This window comes from Panthera uncia (assembly GCF_023721935.1).
Source record: "Panthera uncia isolate 11264 chromosome E2 unlocalized genomic scaffold, Puncia_PCG_1.0 HiC_scaffold_19, whole genome shotgun sequence".
In the NCBI taxonomy this organism is placed as follows: Eukaryota; Metazoa; Chordata; class Mammalia; order Carnivora; family Felidae; genus Panthera; species Panthera uncia.
This window is the reverse complement of record NW_026057588.1, coordinates 11,709,331-11,725,370: the sequence shown is the minus strand read 5'-3', so window position 1 is coordinate 11,725,370 and position 16,040 is coordinate 11,709,331. Positions and strand designations below refer to the sequence as shown.

The following is a 16,040-nucleotide window of genomic DNA, read 5'->3' as shown; positions in this document are numbered from 1 at the left end:
AATGGCCAAGACACTTACTAACTCTCACAAACCCCTTCCCCCACCACCATCGGAAATATTTATTGCCGTCGTCTGTGTCAAGCCGTGTGTTGGTGGGCACCGTGGTTTCCGCAGTGAACGAGACATACCTGGCCCCTATCCTGGCACCCCAATCAGAGGAAGGAGATCCACACAAAATCAGAACCACAACCCAGAGTGGTCAGATTTGGGATGAGTGAAGCATAGGAAGCTGTGGGAGCCAGAGGAAGTGCCTGCCCCAGCCTGGAAAGGCTTCCAAGAGGTGGTGATCTTTAAGCCATGGATGAATAGAAGCCAACTATAGCATAGGAGTCCTGGCACAGGGAACAGCAAGGGCAGAAGCCTACAGGCAAAAAGTAGTGCATGGTTTGATTGAGAAAGTGATAGCAGCTACGTATGCCTGAAACAGAATTAAGAGAGGGGAAAGGCTCCTAAAGGTAGAGTTAAGAGCTCTGACTATACGGTTTGATGGCATAGGAAGCTACTGCAGTATTCCAGGCTTTTAGAATTGACTTATATTTTAGCTCAAAACTCTCAAGAGCTCCCATTATACTTAAATCAAACGTTGTCATGGCCCAGGGGCTATACATGTGGTCTGTTCTTACTTGTCTCTGACTTCACTCACCTCTTTATCCATCCCTGTGTACCTCTACTTCCCCTCAAACACCAGTCCCTACCACCTCAGGCCTTTGCCCTTGCTGTTCCCTTTGCCTGAAAATGCCTTCCCCTCTGATCTTTGACTCATCATTCATATCTTGGCACAGGTGTCAAACAGGCTCTTCCTGATCTTTCAAAGATGGCATGTCGAATTTGCATTAGAGAAATGAGCAGCATTGTGGATACGGCAGGATTGGCCACGAGTTGATGGTTGTGGGAGCTGGGGTGAAGGGTGCATGGGACTTCATAGTCCTGTTCTGTCTACTTCTGTATTTGAAGTTTTCTATAATAAATTAATAGTACCCCATTCCCTCACTCTGCATTTTATCTTAAGAGTACTTATGGCAAGCTGAAATTAAAGGTTTTTTGCTTCCTGTCTTCCTCATGGAAGCTTTGTGAGGGTAAGAAGGGAGTCACCCTTTTTCCTTCAGTCCTCAGTGCCTAGAAACAGGATCAAGTTTCAGATTAGTACGAAGCCATCTAGAACACCTAACATTTGCCTATTTTATTCATCATGGCATCTCCAGATCTTTGGGTAGCACCTGGCACAAAGAAAGAGGTCAGTGTATTTTTTAATCTAAAATTAGAATCACTCATTTAAAATTTAGTCGAATGAATGAGGGGCCAGAAGTGCCAGGCTAAGGGGGCTTGACTTGACCTAGAGGTGATGGGGAGCTAGGGAAAGATTTTGAGCAGAGCGGGCACAGGTTTTGACAGGGCGAGATGTGAGTTAATTGAAAGGTCCTTTGGAGATTGATTTCCGGGTTAGAGGTAAACCAGGGGAAGGATCTGGGCCTTTGGCTGAGGACAGGGTAGCTCAGTGGCTACTGACTCAAGACTCAGTGACTTTTGGCCGAAGGAGTGGCCAGGGAAAAAAACGGATTTCTTGGAAGGGTGGAGGTGCCCCTGAAGAGGTAAGGAACTTCTCCTGGCTTGTACTATCCACCAACAACCATCTTACTTCTCTCCCTCCTCCCTCCCTTAGTTCAGTTCCCCTCCCAACATAGTGCAGCTCTGGGCAGAGGGACAGACACACAGCCACCCCAGACACTTGTTCTCTCCTCAGTTTAATGGTGGTTAGTGGGATTGCCAACCCCCCTCCCCGTTCCCCTCCCCGCCCCGTACAAAATGTGTGTTTTTTTTTTTTTTTAAACAAGAAAAAGGGGGCAAAAGCCAGGAATGAGGGGAGGGGGGTGCAATCTGATATTTTCATACAGATTTTTAATTTTTTTTTAATATATTATATATAAAACCATAGAGACCAACGCACCCCCCAGACTCCTTTCCCTCTCCCTGGAGGGCCTGGAGGAGAGATGGGGAAGGCCCCCCCAGGAGTGGGTGGACAGAGAGACAAATATGGATAGGACAGATATGGGGGGAGGAGGTGGGGAAGGGGAGCCCAGGAACCTGGGGATTGGAGAAAAGGGTTGGGGCTGTCTCCCTCACCGCCCCCATCAAAGTTATGACACAAAGACACAGAATCCCTGTTTCCATGCCCTCCCCCCCCACCCTTACCCCCACCGTGCAAACATGGCTTTGCAAAGAGGTGCCCAGAGCTCTGTGGAACTCCTACAATGGCTGGCATGGGGTCTGGGACCCCCAAAGAAATCTGTGTTCCCCTTCCCTGCCCACCCCACCCTTCCCAGAATCTGACCCCCTCCCCACAAGACCTGGTTCTGCAGCCTAGGGGCCCTGGCCTTCCCCCAGTTATCTTCCCCCAACCCAATCCCTACCGCCCTCCCTGGACTTGGGGGGTCTGGACCTCTGGCCCCTGCCCCCTGGGGGGCCCAGGCCTCTAGGCCCTTGCTTCTGGCCCTTGCAGAGACCTGGGATCCGACACCCCCCATCCCTGCCCAAGCGTCTGAGGTGTTAGTGGTGGGGGGAGAAGCCCACCATCCCAGACTCTGGTAAATGTCTTTGCAGCTGGCAGTGGGGTGAACCCCAGCCCAGGCCCAGGCCCAGGCCCAGGCCCGGGTGGAGGTGGGGTCAGATGAAGAATTCTTCTTTCCTCTTGTGTCCGTCGCTGCCATTGAGAAAGGCTTCTCTTGCTTCTCCCTGCTCATCCAGGCCACTGGCCTCGTGGGTCAGATAGGAGCCTGAGGGGTGACAGACCCCCCAGACAGAGGTGACATACATGTGGACCCAGGAGTTGGACAGAAATATACGGGAAGGGGAGACAGACAAGACATACCAGGCGAAGGAAGAGGGAGAAACGGAACATTCAGGGAGGGAATCAAGTGCAGGGGATTGCAAAACAGGGGCAGAGAAAGAGGTAAAAGCAGAATTAGGAAGACTCCAAAAGTTCAAAGAAAGACCAACCCTTATCTGTTCTCCTGGTGGTGTCCCCTTACTCTGCTCCCAACGAATCCAACAATTTAGGGAGATGAATTGTTTTATTCAAACTCTTGGCCTTAATTTCACCTTCAGTGTTTCACCCCTTTCAGAGTCAAGGCCGAAAAGTCAGCCCGGAATCTTGGCCTCAGGTCCCGCCAGGTTTCGAATCCCGGGTCTAGGTTCCGCCCTCTTATCCTCTGGGCTGTACGCCCTCCCTCTTTGCAAGCCGGGCTCTAGGGCCCCGCCCTTCCCGAATCCCACAACCAACCACACCCCCTGCAGAATTCAGTCCCCGCCCCCACTCACCCTTCTGCCGTACAGAGCACCAGACCATGCCCACCAGCACACATATGATCAGAAACACCAGTAGCGCCAGGATGCCGCCCACAATGGCGTAGGGCACCGACGTCTGAGCCTCTACCACCGCACCCGGGTCTGCCAGAGGGACAGGGCGCAGGACCAGGTCATCAGAGCACAGTCCCAGCCTGGCCCCTTCGCTGCTGCTCTTGTAAACCAATCCACACAACTAACCGCGCTTTTACGCGTCACGCCCCTCAAACTACTGCCACGCCTGGCCCCTTGTCCTGGTTCCACTCTTTCCTGGTGCTCCACTTCCACAAAGAACGCGTGTGTTGGTTTGTACACTGGCCCGAACCAGCCCCTGAATCATTTTGCCAGTACTACCCCACTCCCTCCCCCCACCACTCCCCAAAGAACAGAAACAGCACATGTCTTTTCCTTCGATTCCTTTGACCCACAGAACCTGAGGTCCAAGTCCCTTCCCATCTGGTCTAAAACGCTCCAGGTATTTAAAAATGCGGAGCTAGGGCCCAGCAACTTCCAAAATTCGTGTTCCACTGTCATAAGAGCTAAACACATAGCACTTATTTTGTGCTAGGGACCATTCCAACCGCTTTATATATTTAGCTCATATATAATCTTCACACCCCTATGAGGTAGGTGCTATTGTTTATTTCCGCTTAACCAATGAGGGAACTAAGGCGCAGAGTTACGCGCAATAGGATGCCGCAGAGCCCAGTCTGAACCCAGGCGGTCGGTCTGGTCGCAGAACTCCCGGAATTCAGTTGGCTGTGGACCCCAAAGAATCACCCTTTGCAACAGGCCCCTCAAACACCCCTGCAGGCCTTGAACCATCCAACCCAGCTCGCCCATTCCCAAGACCCCCTGCCTCCCGGGACGAGCAGAGACCTCCTCCGAGGCCCCGCCCCCGCCTTGAGCCCCGCCCCCAGGCCTGCGGCTGCGTGCCCTCACCGTAGACCACGAGTACATAGAGCGCCCTCGCGTGGCCGTGCTTGTTCGACGCCTCGCAAGTGTAGGTGCCATTATCTGCGGATACCAAGCCAGGCAGCGTAAGCGTCTCCCCGACCGCCTCGGCGCGCTCTGGCAAAGACTCATTCCCGCGGTTCCAGCGGATCTGGTTTGGCCTGGGCGTGAGGGAAGTATAGTCAGAGTTAGGGACACAGGTGCCACCATCCAATTCTGACTTCTCGGTAATCTAGATATGTAGTATCTGCCAGTAAGAGGGTCCTTACTCTCCCCATCCTAACCAATAAAACCAACAGTCCCGGGCACAGCTTCCACCCATCACCGGAGTCTCAAGAATCCTAGCGTCCTGTCCCCCGCCCGTTCCACTATCAGAATTCAGGAGTCCAGGGCCCCACAGCCTCCCCCCTTCAGGACGCAGAAGTCCGGGCCCCAGCCCCTCTGTTCGCCCAGTCCCCTCTTTCCCGAGACACAGGTGTCCCGGTCCCCGGTCTCTTCTCCTCAGGACCCAGGAGTCTCGGGTCCAAGAGCTCACCTGGGGTTCCCTGTTACAGCACACGTTAGCACCAGCGTGTCTCCTTCCCTCACTACAGCTTGGGAGGCATGGATCCGGGCCGTGGGGGAGTCTGTGGGCGGAAGTGAGATGGGAGAGTGGTGGTCTGGGTCATCTCGCGGGGCTAGAAACCCTCCCGGGGGCAAGCGGCTGGCGTTGGGACCCTCCGGCCCCCCGCGTCCCGGCCCGCCGGGCACTTACACTGCACGTCCAGCACGTACTGCGTCTGCTTGCTGTGTCCGGAGGGCAGCGCCTGGTTCTGCGCCTCGCAGATGACGATACCGCCGTCGTCCTTGCGGTCCACACGAAACCGCACTGTGCTCGCCACGCTCCAGACTTTGCCATTTTCCTGGCCGCTGCTCACTCCTGCCAGGCCCCGCCGGGACTCGGTCAGGCCAGGATTCCGGCCCCGCCCACCCCCAGCCCAAACCAAAGCAGGCTATTTGCCAAGCTCCGCCTCTTAGCCACAGGCCTCGCCTCCAGTCCTCCAAGCCACGCCCCTCCCCGAACGTAGCCCGCAGCCCCAGGTGCCTCTTCCCAAAGCCCCTCCCTCTTTCACTCCCAAGCCCTCCCATCGGTCAGTTCCTTCCGTAGCAGCATATTGGGTGGCCAGGGTCAGCGAAACCTGTGCGCTCTTCTCCAAGCCCCGCGCACTTATAAGCCAGGAGGTCCCAAGACCCGCTTCCTCTCAGTCCCACCCCTCGCCGGCACTTCCCCGGTGACCCCACCCCAGGTAGTACCTTTCAGCTCCTTGCGGTCCCGGTACCAGCGCAGGACAGCGGCGGGGCGGGACCGAGGAACCAGGCAGCTGAGCTCCACCTCGCCTCCCTCCACCGCCTGCTCCCGGACCTCCACCACGGGATTCTCTGGGGCCACTGCAGGGAGAAAGGGGTTAGGGGGGCGGTCAGCGGTGGCACTGAGGTGGACCCAAAGAAACTAGGTGCAACAAGGGTCCCAGGTGGCAGGGGTCAAACACAGGCTGGAGGTCAGGAAGACCGGCCGTGTTTCCTGGGGGCAGGTGTCGAGGAGGTTAAAAACAACCAGATTTAAAAATCAGGTCTCAGGATAAGGGACAAGCGGAGGAGAAAGGAGGAGGGGATGAGTTTGAGGAGGGAGAGGCGTTACCCAATACAGTGAGCGTGGCAATCTGGTGGTGGGTATCCTCCGTGTAGAGCTGGCAGAAATAGCCCCCCTCGTCCTCCAGGCGGGCATCTGAGAGCCGGATCCGCACGCGGCGCGGAGAGAACTCCTCAAGCTGGAAACGCTCATCCTTCAGGGCTAAACAGAAGGAACAGGAAGGAGTGAACCTAGGGAATTCTGGCTCCACGGACCTGCCCTTCCTCCAGAAGCTTACAGTCCCGCGCTCTGCCCCTTTTCCCCATCCAGCCATACCCGTGCATCTCAGGGGCCCCCACCTGTGACTCCCTTAGGGACCCAGAATGATCCAGGCCCTCGTGCCCACAGGACCAGATGTCCAGGCCCCTAGCTCCATGCTCTGTCAGGACCCGAGTCCACACTCTCCCCTCTGTCCTCTTTCAGGACACAGGGGTCAGGCCCCAGTCCTTCTCCTTCAAGACTCAGGATTTCCTACCCCAGCACTCACCGCGGGTGCCGTTGAAGAAGAGGGTCTGCCGGGCTGGGTTCTGAATGACAACTATGGATCCATCGTACTGGTGCAGACGGCAGGTTATCTCGGCCACCCCTCCCTCAGCCACGGTCACATTCTCTGTCTGTACTTCCTGTCCAGCCCCTGGACCAGCAGACAGAGAGACAGGATAGGAGACTCGTTGAGGGCTGCAATTCAGTCTTTTCTCTCTCCCCCGTTCCTCCCCCATCCAAATCGCCAATCTCTCTCTTTCCCCTCTCATTCAGTTCCTTGCAGCCAACATTTCCCGAGGGCTGGATTCTGGGAGGTAAAGACAAGCTGCTCCAGAGAAGCTACAGTCACGATCCAGTGGTATGTGCTCTAATGGGGACAGCACAGAGCACACGGGGAGCCCAGAGGAAGGGGAGACTAAGGCTGCCTAGGGAGATGGGTGATCAGAGAAGGTTCTGGAAGAAAGCTCCATTGGATCCAGATTTTAGAGTGAGCAGTTCACCAGGTGTGGGAAACTGCTATGTGTTCCCCAAATCCCACCTTTCACACCTGGGCACCCGTTGTAATTTGTCTGCAGCGATGGCCACAATATTCTTCCCATCCCTGTATATGCCCTCTGTAAGTTGACTTTGTCCCTCCTCTGTCATAAAGCAGGCATTCTGATCCTGTTGATCTGGGCAGGCCCTGTGACTTGCTTTGACCAGCCACTCGCTTTGACTTGTTTTGATCACATTTCCTAAAAGTGATACTGTATGGGTTCTCGAGCCTAGCGTTTCTATTCGTGCCCTCTTGCTGCCCTGAGACCATCAGGTAAAGATGCCTGGACTAGCTTCCCTGAGGGTAAGGGACCACATGGAGAGAGAAATCCAGCCAGTAGCCAGCACCAACTGCCGGTCACGTGAGTGAGGCCATCCTGGCCCATCCAGCCCCAAGTGACTGCAGCCACATGAGTGACTCCAGCTGAGACCCAGAGATGAACTGCCCAACCAACTCAGTCCAGATCGCTGACTCCCAGAGTTATTTCCCAGAGCAAATAACCATGACTGTTGTTTAAAGCCACTACATTTTGGAGGGTCCCTTACACCACCAAAGTTAACTGGTAGGACACACGATTGGACTACATTTCCTCAGATCCCTTGTACTTAGTTGGGACCACGTGGCTGGTTTCTGGCCAGTGGGATGTAGGTGGAACAGAGAAACACCTCTTCCAGGCTGGCTCATGTCAATCACAGTCGTTCTCGCTGGCTGAATGGAGAGGACCCCAAGGAGCCTGTAGGAGAACAGGATCACAAGCTGGAAGGAGCCCAGGGCCCTGACTGCCCGCTGTGACCTGCCTGCACAGGACTGTAACGTGAATGAGAAATTCACTTTTTTGTTAAGCCGTTGGGATTTCGGGGCTGTTGTTATTGCGGTTAACCTACCCCGATTAATCCATCAGAGGAGGAAGGTAGGGGATTAGTAAGGGGGTATTTTCAGCAGAGGCAGCAGCCTAGAGTACAGCTCGAAGCTGGGATTAATCAGCATCACCATCACCATCACCATTGTCACGGTCATCTTCAAAATAAAATAACCACAATGGCTACTGTTTATTAGGCACTTGCTATGCCTGTGCCAGGCTCTGTGCTAAGGGTGTTACCTATATAACTTCCATTTAATCATCAGAGTACCCAAATAGTTAGGCACTATTAGCAATCCCCAGCTTAAAAATTTTTTAATGCTTATTTTTATTTTTGAGACGGAGAGAGAAAAACTGTGAGTAGGGGAGGGGCAGGAGAGAGGGAGACACAGAATCCAAAGCAGGCTCCAGGCTCCGAGCTGTCTGCACAGAGCCCCATGTGGGGCTCGCACTCTCAAACTATGAGATCATGACCTGAGCTGAAGTCGGACGCTTAACCGACTGAGCCACCCAGGTACCCCAATCCCCAGCTTTTTAAAATTCCCATTTCATGGGTGAGAAAGTTGGTCCAGAGAGAGAAAATGACTTGCTCAAGGTCTCAGAGTGGCAGTGGAAGGGCCAGGATCTGCATGCAGAGCTCTCTGATGCCACATTTTGCATCCACATCCACCTCCTGGTTGTCTGGGTGAAATTGTGCAGCCCTGGGGAGGGGGTGTGGGATGTGCTAGTGGAGGGCCACAAAGGCCAAGCCTGGAGATTAGCTTTTACCCTGAAGGCCAGTGGAGGTTTTGAAGCAGGAAAGTGCCATGATCAGATCTGGTTATTTACCTTTAAATGTGGGCTAACTCTGGCTTCGTGTCTCTTGCATTCTGTCCCATTCATTCGAGTATTTCCTGAGCAGTAGGTAGGTGCTTAGGGGCTGGGTGCCCAGAGATGAGTCAGATGAGGTCCCTGCCCTGGAAGGCCTTCAAGATTTATAGGGAGGTAGATGCAAATCACTGTAATTGACCATCAGAAGTGTTATATTCCCTGTAAGAGGGCTCGGTAACCCAATTTGGATGCTGAGGGGTAGAAAAGATTAATTCTGGAGAATGGAGGCAGAGACAGCTAGCTTTCTACCCAGCATCCATAATCCAGCATCCATAATTCTTCTTAGTAAAAGAACCCTGATTATATTTATGGTTGCCCTATGTCCAGCAGAAAAAGATATTCCCAGACTCCCTTGCAGCTAAATGAGGCCATGTGATAACAAGTTTTGTACAAACTCGATATAAGGATAAGTGACTTCCCTGGTAATTCATATGGTAATTTCAGGAGGACTTCCTAAAGAAAAGGGACAAGTCCTTTTTCTTCCAGGTTGCCTTTATGCTGCCTGGAACTGGGATGTGATGCCTGGAGTTCTGGCAGCCACTTGACCAAGAGGACAAGGGCATGAAAGATGGTGGAACTAAGAGCTGGAAGGTACCTGAGTCTCTGGTGATGATGTGGAGCTGCCTCCAAAGCCCTGGATGCCTACTTCTGGACTTCTCTTAGGTTTGAATACAATGCTTTGTGCACTTAAGCCACTCTTACGGGTTGATTTGGCACTTCTTGGAATATCAACATGTCCAATCCTGGCCCCACATATTTTTTCCTCCCCATGTCTTTTTCAATCTCGGTAAATATCACGACCATCCACCCAGTTGCTCAAGCCAAAAACCTTTCCCTCTCTCTAACATCCATTCTATCAGCAAGATCTATCCATCTACCTCTAAAACATATCCCAGATCAGTTCATCTTTTTACCGCCACCCTAGTCCAATGACACGGTCTCTGCCCTTGACCTTTAAGAGCTACTCAGGGGTCTCCCAGCTTCTATGCCTGCCTCCCCTAAGGCCATTCTCCACATAGCAGCCAGATGGAGTTTTCCAGAAGGTAAATCAGATCAAGTCACCTCTCTGCTTGAAACCCTCTGAAGGCTGGTGCCTGGATGGCTCAGTTGTTAAGCATCTGACTTCAGCTCAGGTCATGATCTCATGGTTCGTGAGTTCGAGCCCCGTATCGGGTGAACACGAGCCCTGCGTAGGGTGAGCTCTGCTTCTCTCTCTCTCTGCCCCTCCTGGGATTCTCTCTCTCTCCCTCTCTCTCTCTCTGCCCCTCACTCACCTGCACCCTCTCTCTCTCAACAAACAAAAACAAAAGACAAACAAAAAAACCCTGGAAGGCTGCCCATGACACTTAGGAAATAAAGTAAAATCTATATTCCTTCCCTGGACCTTGAAGGTGGTATGTGGCCTGGACCCCTCTGACCACAGTTCCAGCCACCCTCCTGCTACTCCCTTTCCTCCAGGTGCATTGACCTTGATCTTCCTCAAATTCACTGAACTCGTTTCCACCCCATGGCCCTTGCACTTGCTCTCCCCTCTGCCTGGAATGTTCTTCACTGCCTCCTGTTGTCATTCAGGTCTCTGCTCACATCCACACCTCCTCAGGGAGCCCTCCCTCACACCTCACACGTCCCCTTACCTCCAGAACACTTTCTGTTCTGTCCCCACTGGTTTTATTTCCTCTACAGAAATGTCACTGAAATTATCTTGGTAATGTGCTTACTCATTTACCGTGTTTGTCCCCTGCCACCAGAATACACACCCCATGCAAGCAGGAATGTAATCCATCGGTTTCACTGCTGTATCCCTCCTCCCTAGAAGTGTCCCTGAAGCTAGATAAGTGTCTGGGAGATTGACAGATGAATAGCGTGTGCTGGGCACGATTTCATTTCAACCTCACGACGACTCTGTGGCATCATTATCCTCATGGTGGACACCTGGGTTGATCCCAGCTGGACCACTGGCCATCTTTGTGACCTTGGGCAAGCGGCATGACTTTTCTGAGCCTCAGATGCCCTGTCTGTAAAATGGGGATGATGCCAGTGCCTTGTCTCCTAGGGATCAGCCCAGTGCCCAAAGCTCAGGGAGTCCTTCCTGCAAAGCTACTGTTATTACAACTCCGGAAACATGCCCGTGCACATGAAAACTGGCCTGCCTGCACATCCTGGTGCTTAAAAAACAAAACAAAGCAAAGCAAAGCAAAACAAAACAAAACAAAAACATCCTGAAGCCTAGCCATTGATCCTGGACCTCAGGGCTAACCCAGTGCTAGCCCCCCATTTTACAGATGTGGAGAATGAGGCTCAGGGGTCCCAGGCCAAGTCAGTGGCAGAAACTCAACATCTCCTGGGAGCCATCAGGACCTCTGCATCTGCCCCCGCCCCTACCGTGCAAATTATTCCTCTGCTGTCTGCTTGAGGGTGCACATGGGGTGAGGGTGGGGGGCTTTTGTCTTGTTCCCTCCCCCTCCTGAGGAGTCAGTAACCAACAGTGTCTGTGCCTGGAATATTAATGTCCCAGGAGCTTTTGTTTCAGGGTTGGGGAGTTGGGGGGTGGTGAGGCGGGACTTGTTAGTCCGAGAGGGCTAAGCTTTTGGGACTTGGGCACTGGCCCTTTAAACGGTGTTGACAGCCTGGAGTCGTCATGGGGATGGTGCCTGGAAAAAGGGACTGGGGAGGGCTTGGGAAAGAGTGGCTGAGCAGGTGACAGGTAGAGACCCAGAATCCAGCCCTCTCCTCCCTTAGACCCAGAAGTCCAGCTCCCAACTGCCTCTTTTCCCAGGATCCAGGAGTCCAGACTCCTAGCCCCCTCCTCCAATCAGGATCCAGGAGTCTGGGTTCTCAGCCTCCTCCTCCTTCATCCCCAGAAGTCCTGAGCCCCAGCCTTCTCCCCCTTCAAACCCAGGAGTCTGGGCTTCCAGCCCCCTCCTCCTTCAGGACCCAGGAGCCAGGGGTCCAGAGTACACAGCTGGTGGATGTTTCCACGGAGACTAGACAGGGTGGGGGGAGCACTTCCTGGGTCCTGAGTCAGCGAATACCCAAGGGAGTCTCAAGGTCACGGTTCCGGGAAGGTCACAGCCACCCCCTCCGTATCCGCTCCCCAGGGGGCTCATGGCTTCATGCCTCCTTCCCCCACTTCCTCCCCTAGGGAGGTGGTACATCCCTTCGTCCTGAATGAACCCCCCCTCAGCCCCCCATCAATGGCGGAGTCCGAACATCCTCGCACAAAGCATCAATTCTTCCCCAGCTCAGCCTTGTGAAGGCGCCTGTATTCGCAGGACCTAGGCGTCAGGGTCCCAGCCCCTCCTCCCTCGGAAACCTGGAGTGGGACCCCGGTCCCTTCCTCTCCCAGGACTCAGTAGTCTGTACCTCCATTCCTCCCACACGACCTAGGAGTATGGAGCCCCAGCCCTCTTCTCCCCTTAGACCCAGGAGTCCAAGCCCCCAGCCCCCTCCTCCCTCTGAGACACTTAGCCTTCTACCTCAGATCCCAGAGTCTAAAACCCTGGCCCCTCCTCCCTCAGACCCAGGAGTCCTGGCCCCCAGCCCCCTTCTCTCCTGGAAACTTGACTGCAGGTCTACAGTCCTCAACCCTCAGAATCACAGTCCTGCCTTCCCCCAGCCTTCCGTCCGCCTCCTATCTGGGGACCAAGCATCAGGTGGGGGCGTAGGGGTGAGTCAGCAGCCTCACACACAAAGTGCCCCCTATGGCCCCCACGTTCCTGGGATATTCAGAACTCCCTAGATTCTGGGCCTCAGGCCCAGCCAGGGGGTGGGAGGTTTCCCCTGGGCATGGGGTCATGGGGGAATTCCTGCTTCAGGAAGGGTGCAGGCCTGCACTGAGCCCTCACTGTCCTACCCTCCACCCCCAGTACCCTCTAGTCACCCCCTCCCAGGAGAGCCCAGGCTCTGTCGCTGCCCTCTTGCCCCACTGAGTTACTGCAGAGGAGCCTTAGTGCCTGGTTCTCGGAGGACTATGGGCCTGGGGTCTGCACTGGCAGGAACCAGTGGGTGCTTGGGTCTTGGTGCCACAGGCCATTGGGCGCTGGCGAGTCTGACTGTCTCCAAGCATCCCCCCCACCTCCCCCACCCAGAGAGAGAAAGCTGCCTTTGTGTTCCCCAAGACGGGGACAGGCCAGGCTCGCACGACATTAACCCACCCCGGGCCCCAACCCTGCTGTGTCTAAGGTCTTGGAATCCATTGCTGAACCTGACCCCCCGCTCTGGAGACTCAGGCATCCAGCTCATGGGTGGGTGGGGGTCAGTGACAGAAACCACCCAAGGCCTGCACCCTGGGGTGACTCATATTGGGGGCAAGGTCCCCCTGCTCTCAGAGTGACCTGTCAGAACTCTAGCAGGGAAAAGTGAGTCACTGGGGAGGAAAACATTTGGGCAACAACCAACTCCCCCTCTACAAAGCCCCCTAACTCTAAACGGTCGCTCTGTCTTTTCTCTGTATCTGGATATCCGTTCCCTCTGCCCCTCTCTGCTCTATCCAATTCCCGGCCTGTGGATCTCTGGTTCTGCCTGCGTGCATCTGGTCAGGCAACGCATCTCTCTCTCTCTCTCGCTTCCTCTCGCCTGCCCACCCTGGGCCCTTCTTCCCTTTGGCATCAATCTCCTCCTCCTTCTCTGGTATTCTTGGCAGATGTGTGAGCCAGGAAAGAGAATTCGGTTTTGGAAGGGCACAAAGGGACCCCCATCTTCCTTCGTGCTGGCTGGCCAAAGTGAGAGAGGAAAGGGGTGACTGAGAGGAAGATGATGGAGGGACCGTGAGCAACGCCTGAAATCTGGCGGCCAAGGTCATTCAGAAATATCCAGTGAAAAGGAAAGCAGACAGGGCCCTCTGATACCAGGTACCCCAGCCCCCTAGCCCACGCTGTACAGAAGGGGGAAAGTGAGGCTCAGAGAAGGGCAGAGACTGATATAAAATCACACCAGAGAGGCTGGTTCCTCAGCTCCCAGTCCAGAGTGCTCCCCGTGACACCCAGCTGTCTCCCAACTTTTAACGCCCCATGCCATTTAATTTAGCGAAAGTTTAGAGAAGTAGGATGCAGGTCCCAGGAAGCAGTGATTTGAACATGAAACAAGAAACAAGCCTCTAGAGCTACCTCCCAGGAGCGCTGGAGAAAAGACTCTTGAACTGGGCAAGCCGTCATCTTAGGTTCTGATTCTGAGAGAATCCATCCCATGATTCTAAGCTGTCAAGATTCCAGATGTCAGAGGTGTCAAGACTCAGGATCTCCCGGAGGTCAAGATCTCAGAATTTTAAAGCTGTCAAGAGGCTAGAATCCTAACGCTGTCAAGGTTCTAGAATTTGCAAGGTGGCAAGATTCTAAAGACTTGGGGATTCTGGAGTCCTAAAGACGCCAGTGTTTTCAAACACCCTCAGGTTCTTTGTTTACTGGATTCATTGGTTCTAGGATTCTATGAACCTGGTTCAGGAGCCTAAAAGAAGACAGAATAATAAAACTGGAGGGCATGTAGCTAAGGTACCAAAGCGCTCATGGGGAGGAGGGCGGGGGGATTGTGGCTTGTCTGCTGCAAAGAAAGAAGGAAATGGTAAAAGTTCCAAGCAATGGCAGAAGACTTTAGAAGAAAGCAAGGTGCAGCGTGAGAGGTCAGCTTTGCCCCTCTGGCCTTGTCCTGAGGAGAGGGAGGCTGTGCCCCAAACCCTGTGGTGTGGGATGCGTAACCGCACCCAGCTTGCCAGAAACCCCTTGGGAGGTCCGAGCTGGAGTTCCCTTTCAGGTCACTGGGTTCAACACTTTACAGAAAGGGGAACTGAGGCCCAGAGAGAGGAGGGGGCTTGAGGTCGGCTGCTGGGGCAAATGGCAGGAGGCAGGATGTAAATAAACCCTGGCCCCCAGCCCTGTGCCATCTGGCTACACACCTCTCCCAAATCTCTCCGTAGCATCCTGCCCTCCACTTCTGCCCAGCCACCTCCCAGCCATCCATTCCTCCTAAGAGCGGCCTCACCCGCTGGGGAGGGGGTGACCTGTGGCAGGTTTGAGGCACACGCAGTGTGAGAGTGTGAGTGTGTAGGTGACGTTTCCTGACCTTGTCCCCAGCCTCAGGGTCACCCTATCGTGGAGGTGTCCGGCTTTTCACAGTGTGTGATGTGGCTATGTGGATGGCTCCCTAGATGTCCTGGAGGGGGGCTTCTCTGTGAGTTATGGTCTGGGTGTGTGAATGGGGGGGCAGCATTTGCGAGGCATTTGCTGAATCCACGTGTGTGCCCACATGCCAAGGTTCCTCACACACTTCCCAACACGCACACATGCACACACACACGCACACACACTTCCCTCCAAGGCCCTTCAGGATGCCCTGTCTGACTCAATTCCTCTCCAGGGCACAGAGGGATGAAGGGGTGCAGGTATTAAGAATGGGGTCAGGGAGGTTGTAAGGGTAAAGGGGGGAGCAGAGAGATGGGGGACAGGGGGACACTGGGACAGAGAGGCGGGGATGGATAGTGGGGGGAATGAAGAAGAGAGGTGACAGAGGGGGCTAGAGAAACGGGCAGGAAAGATAGGGGATAGAGACAAGGGGATGGGACAGATGGGGGACAGAGGGAAAGGGACAGAGAAACAAGGGTGACAGTGAGACAGGGACAGAGAGGGAGAATGGGGGCAGAGAGGGACAGCAGAAATATAGAGGGACAGAGAAGGAGGATAGAGAGGATGATGGGGGGACAGAGTGACCCAGTAAAAAGGGGCAGAGACCAAGGGACAGAGGTGAGGGACAAAGACAGGATGGAGAGGTGGGGGCCAGGGCGGCAAGGAGAAAGGGGGACAGACGGGGGGGACAGGACTTCCAGACCGAGGGACAGAGGACAAGGGTAGGGGGACAAGGAGAGAGACTGAGGGACTCACAGACAGGCGGACAGAGGGACGCAGAGACCGAACAGAAGGACAGCGGGACCGGCCCAGAGAAGGCGGGCTTGCGGAAGGGGTGGTGGGGGGGGGGGGTAAGGGGGGTCTGGGGCCCTTTTTCCCCCCCGGGGACCGGGGCCGGGGGGGGGGGGGGGGGGGGGGGGGCTGCGGCACAGCGGCCGGGGCCCGCGTCCCCCTCCCCCCGCTCGCGGCTCTCAGCTCCCGGCTCCCGGCCCGCGCTGCGCTTTGTCCCGGGGAGGGGGCCCGGCCCGGCCCCGCGCGCATTGTTCGGCCTCTGCGGCCCCGCGGCAGCCGGGCTGTCACCGCAGCGCGCCCCCCGCCCCGGCCCGGCCGGCCGACCCCGGCCCCCGACCCTACCTGGCCTCGCCGCGGCCGCCCACAGCAGCAGCAGCGGCCACTGGAAGCGCCGGGCCCGGCCCATGGTGCCGCCGCCGCCGCCGC

The 16,040-nt window shown here is 55.1% G+C and overlaps 1 protein-coding gene across 3 annotated transcripts; it reads right to left on the bottom strand.

Annotated features, from left to right (window-relative positions):
- Positions 1–1,728: 1,728 nt before the first annotated feature.
- Positions 1,729–16,034, bottom strand: CADM4 (cell adhesion molecule 4). Of its 3 annotated transcripts, XM_049620965.1 has the most exons (9): positions 15,957–16,034; positions 6,450–6,596; positions 5,972–6,124; positions 5,587–5,721; positions 5,048–5,212; positions 4,829–4,919; positions 4,282–4,454; positions 3,316–3,444; positions 1,729–2,771 (listed from the first exon to the last, which is right to left on the bottom strand). In XM_049620965.1, exons 1-9 carry the CDS (start codon positions 16,018–16,020, stop codon positions 2,662–2,664), a joined length of 1,167 nt encoding a protein of 388 aa, XP_049476922.1. In that variant the 5' UTR covers positions 16,021–16,034; the 3' UTR covers positions 1,729–2,661. The 3 variants fall into 3 exon arrangements, with proteins under 3 accessions (XP_049476922.1, XP_049476921.1, XP_049476923.1); XM_049620964.1 differs by lacking the exon at positions 1,729–2,771 and having other exon boundaries at positions 3,075–3,444; XM_049620966.1 differs by lacking the exons at positions 1,729–2,771; positions 3,316–3,444 and adding an exon at positions 3,967–4,098.
- Positions 16,035–16,040: the final 6 nt, after the last annotated feature.

Excerpts from the sequence above, each read along its gene's own strand:
- CADM4 (XM_049620964.1), bottom strand. The coding sequence starts at position 16,020 with ATGGGCCGGGCCCGGCGCTTCCAGTGGCCGCTGCTGCTGCTGTGGGCG. Across the intron at positions 5,722-5,971 it reads TGCCACGCTCACTGTATTGG|TGGCCCCAGAGAATCCCGTG; the intron begins GTAACGCCTCTC and ends TTCTCCCTGCAG. Across the intron at positions 5,213-5,586 it reads GGACCGCAAGGAGCTGAAAG|GAGTGAGCAGCGGCCAGGAA; the intron begins GTACTACCTGGG and ends GGGGCCTGGCAG.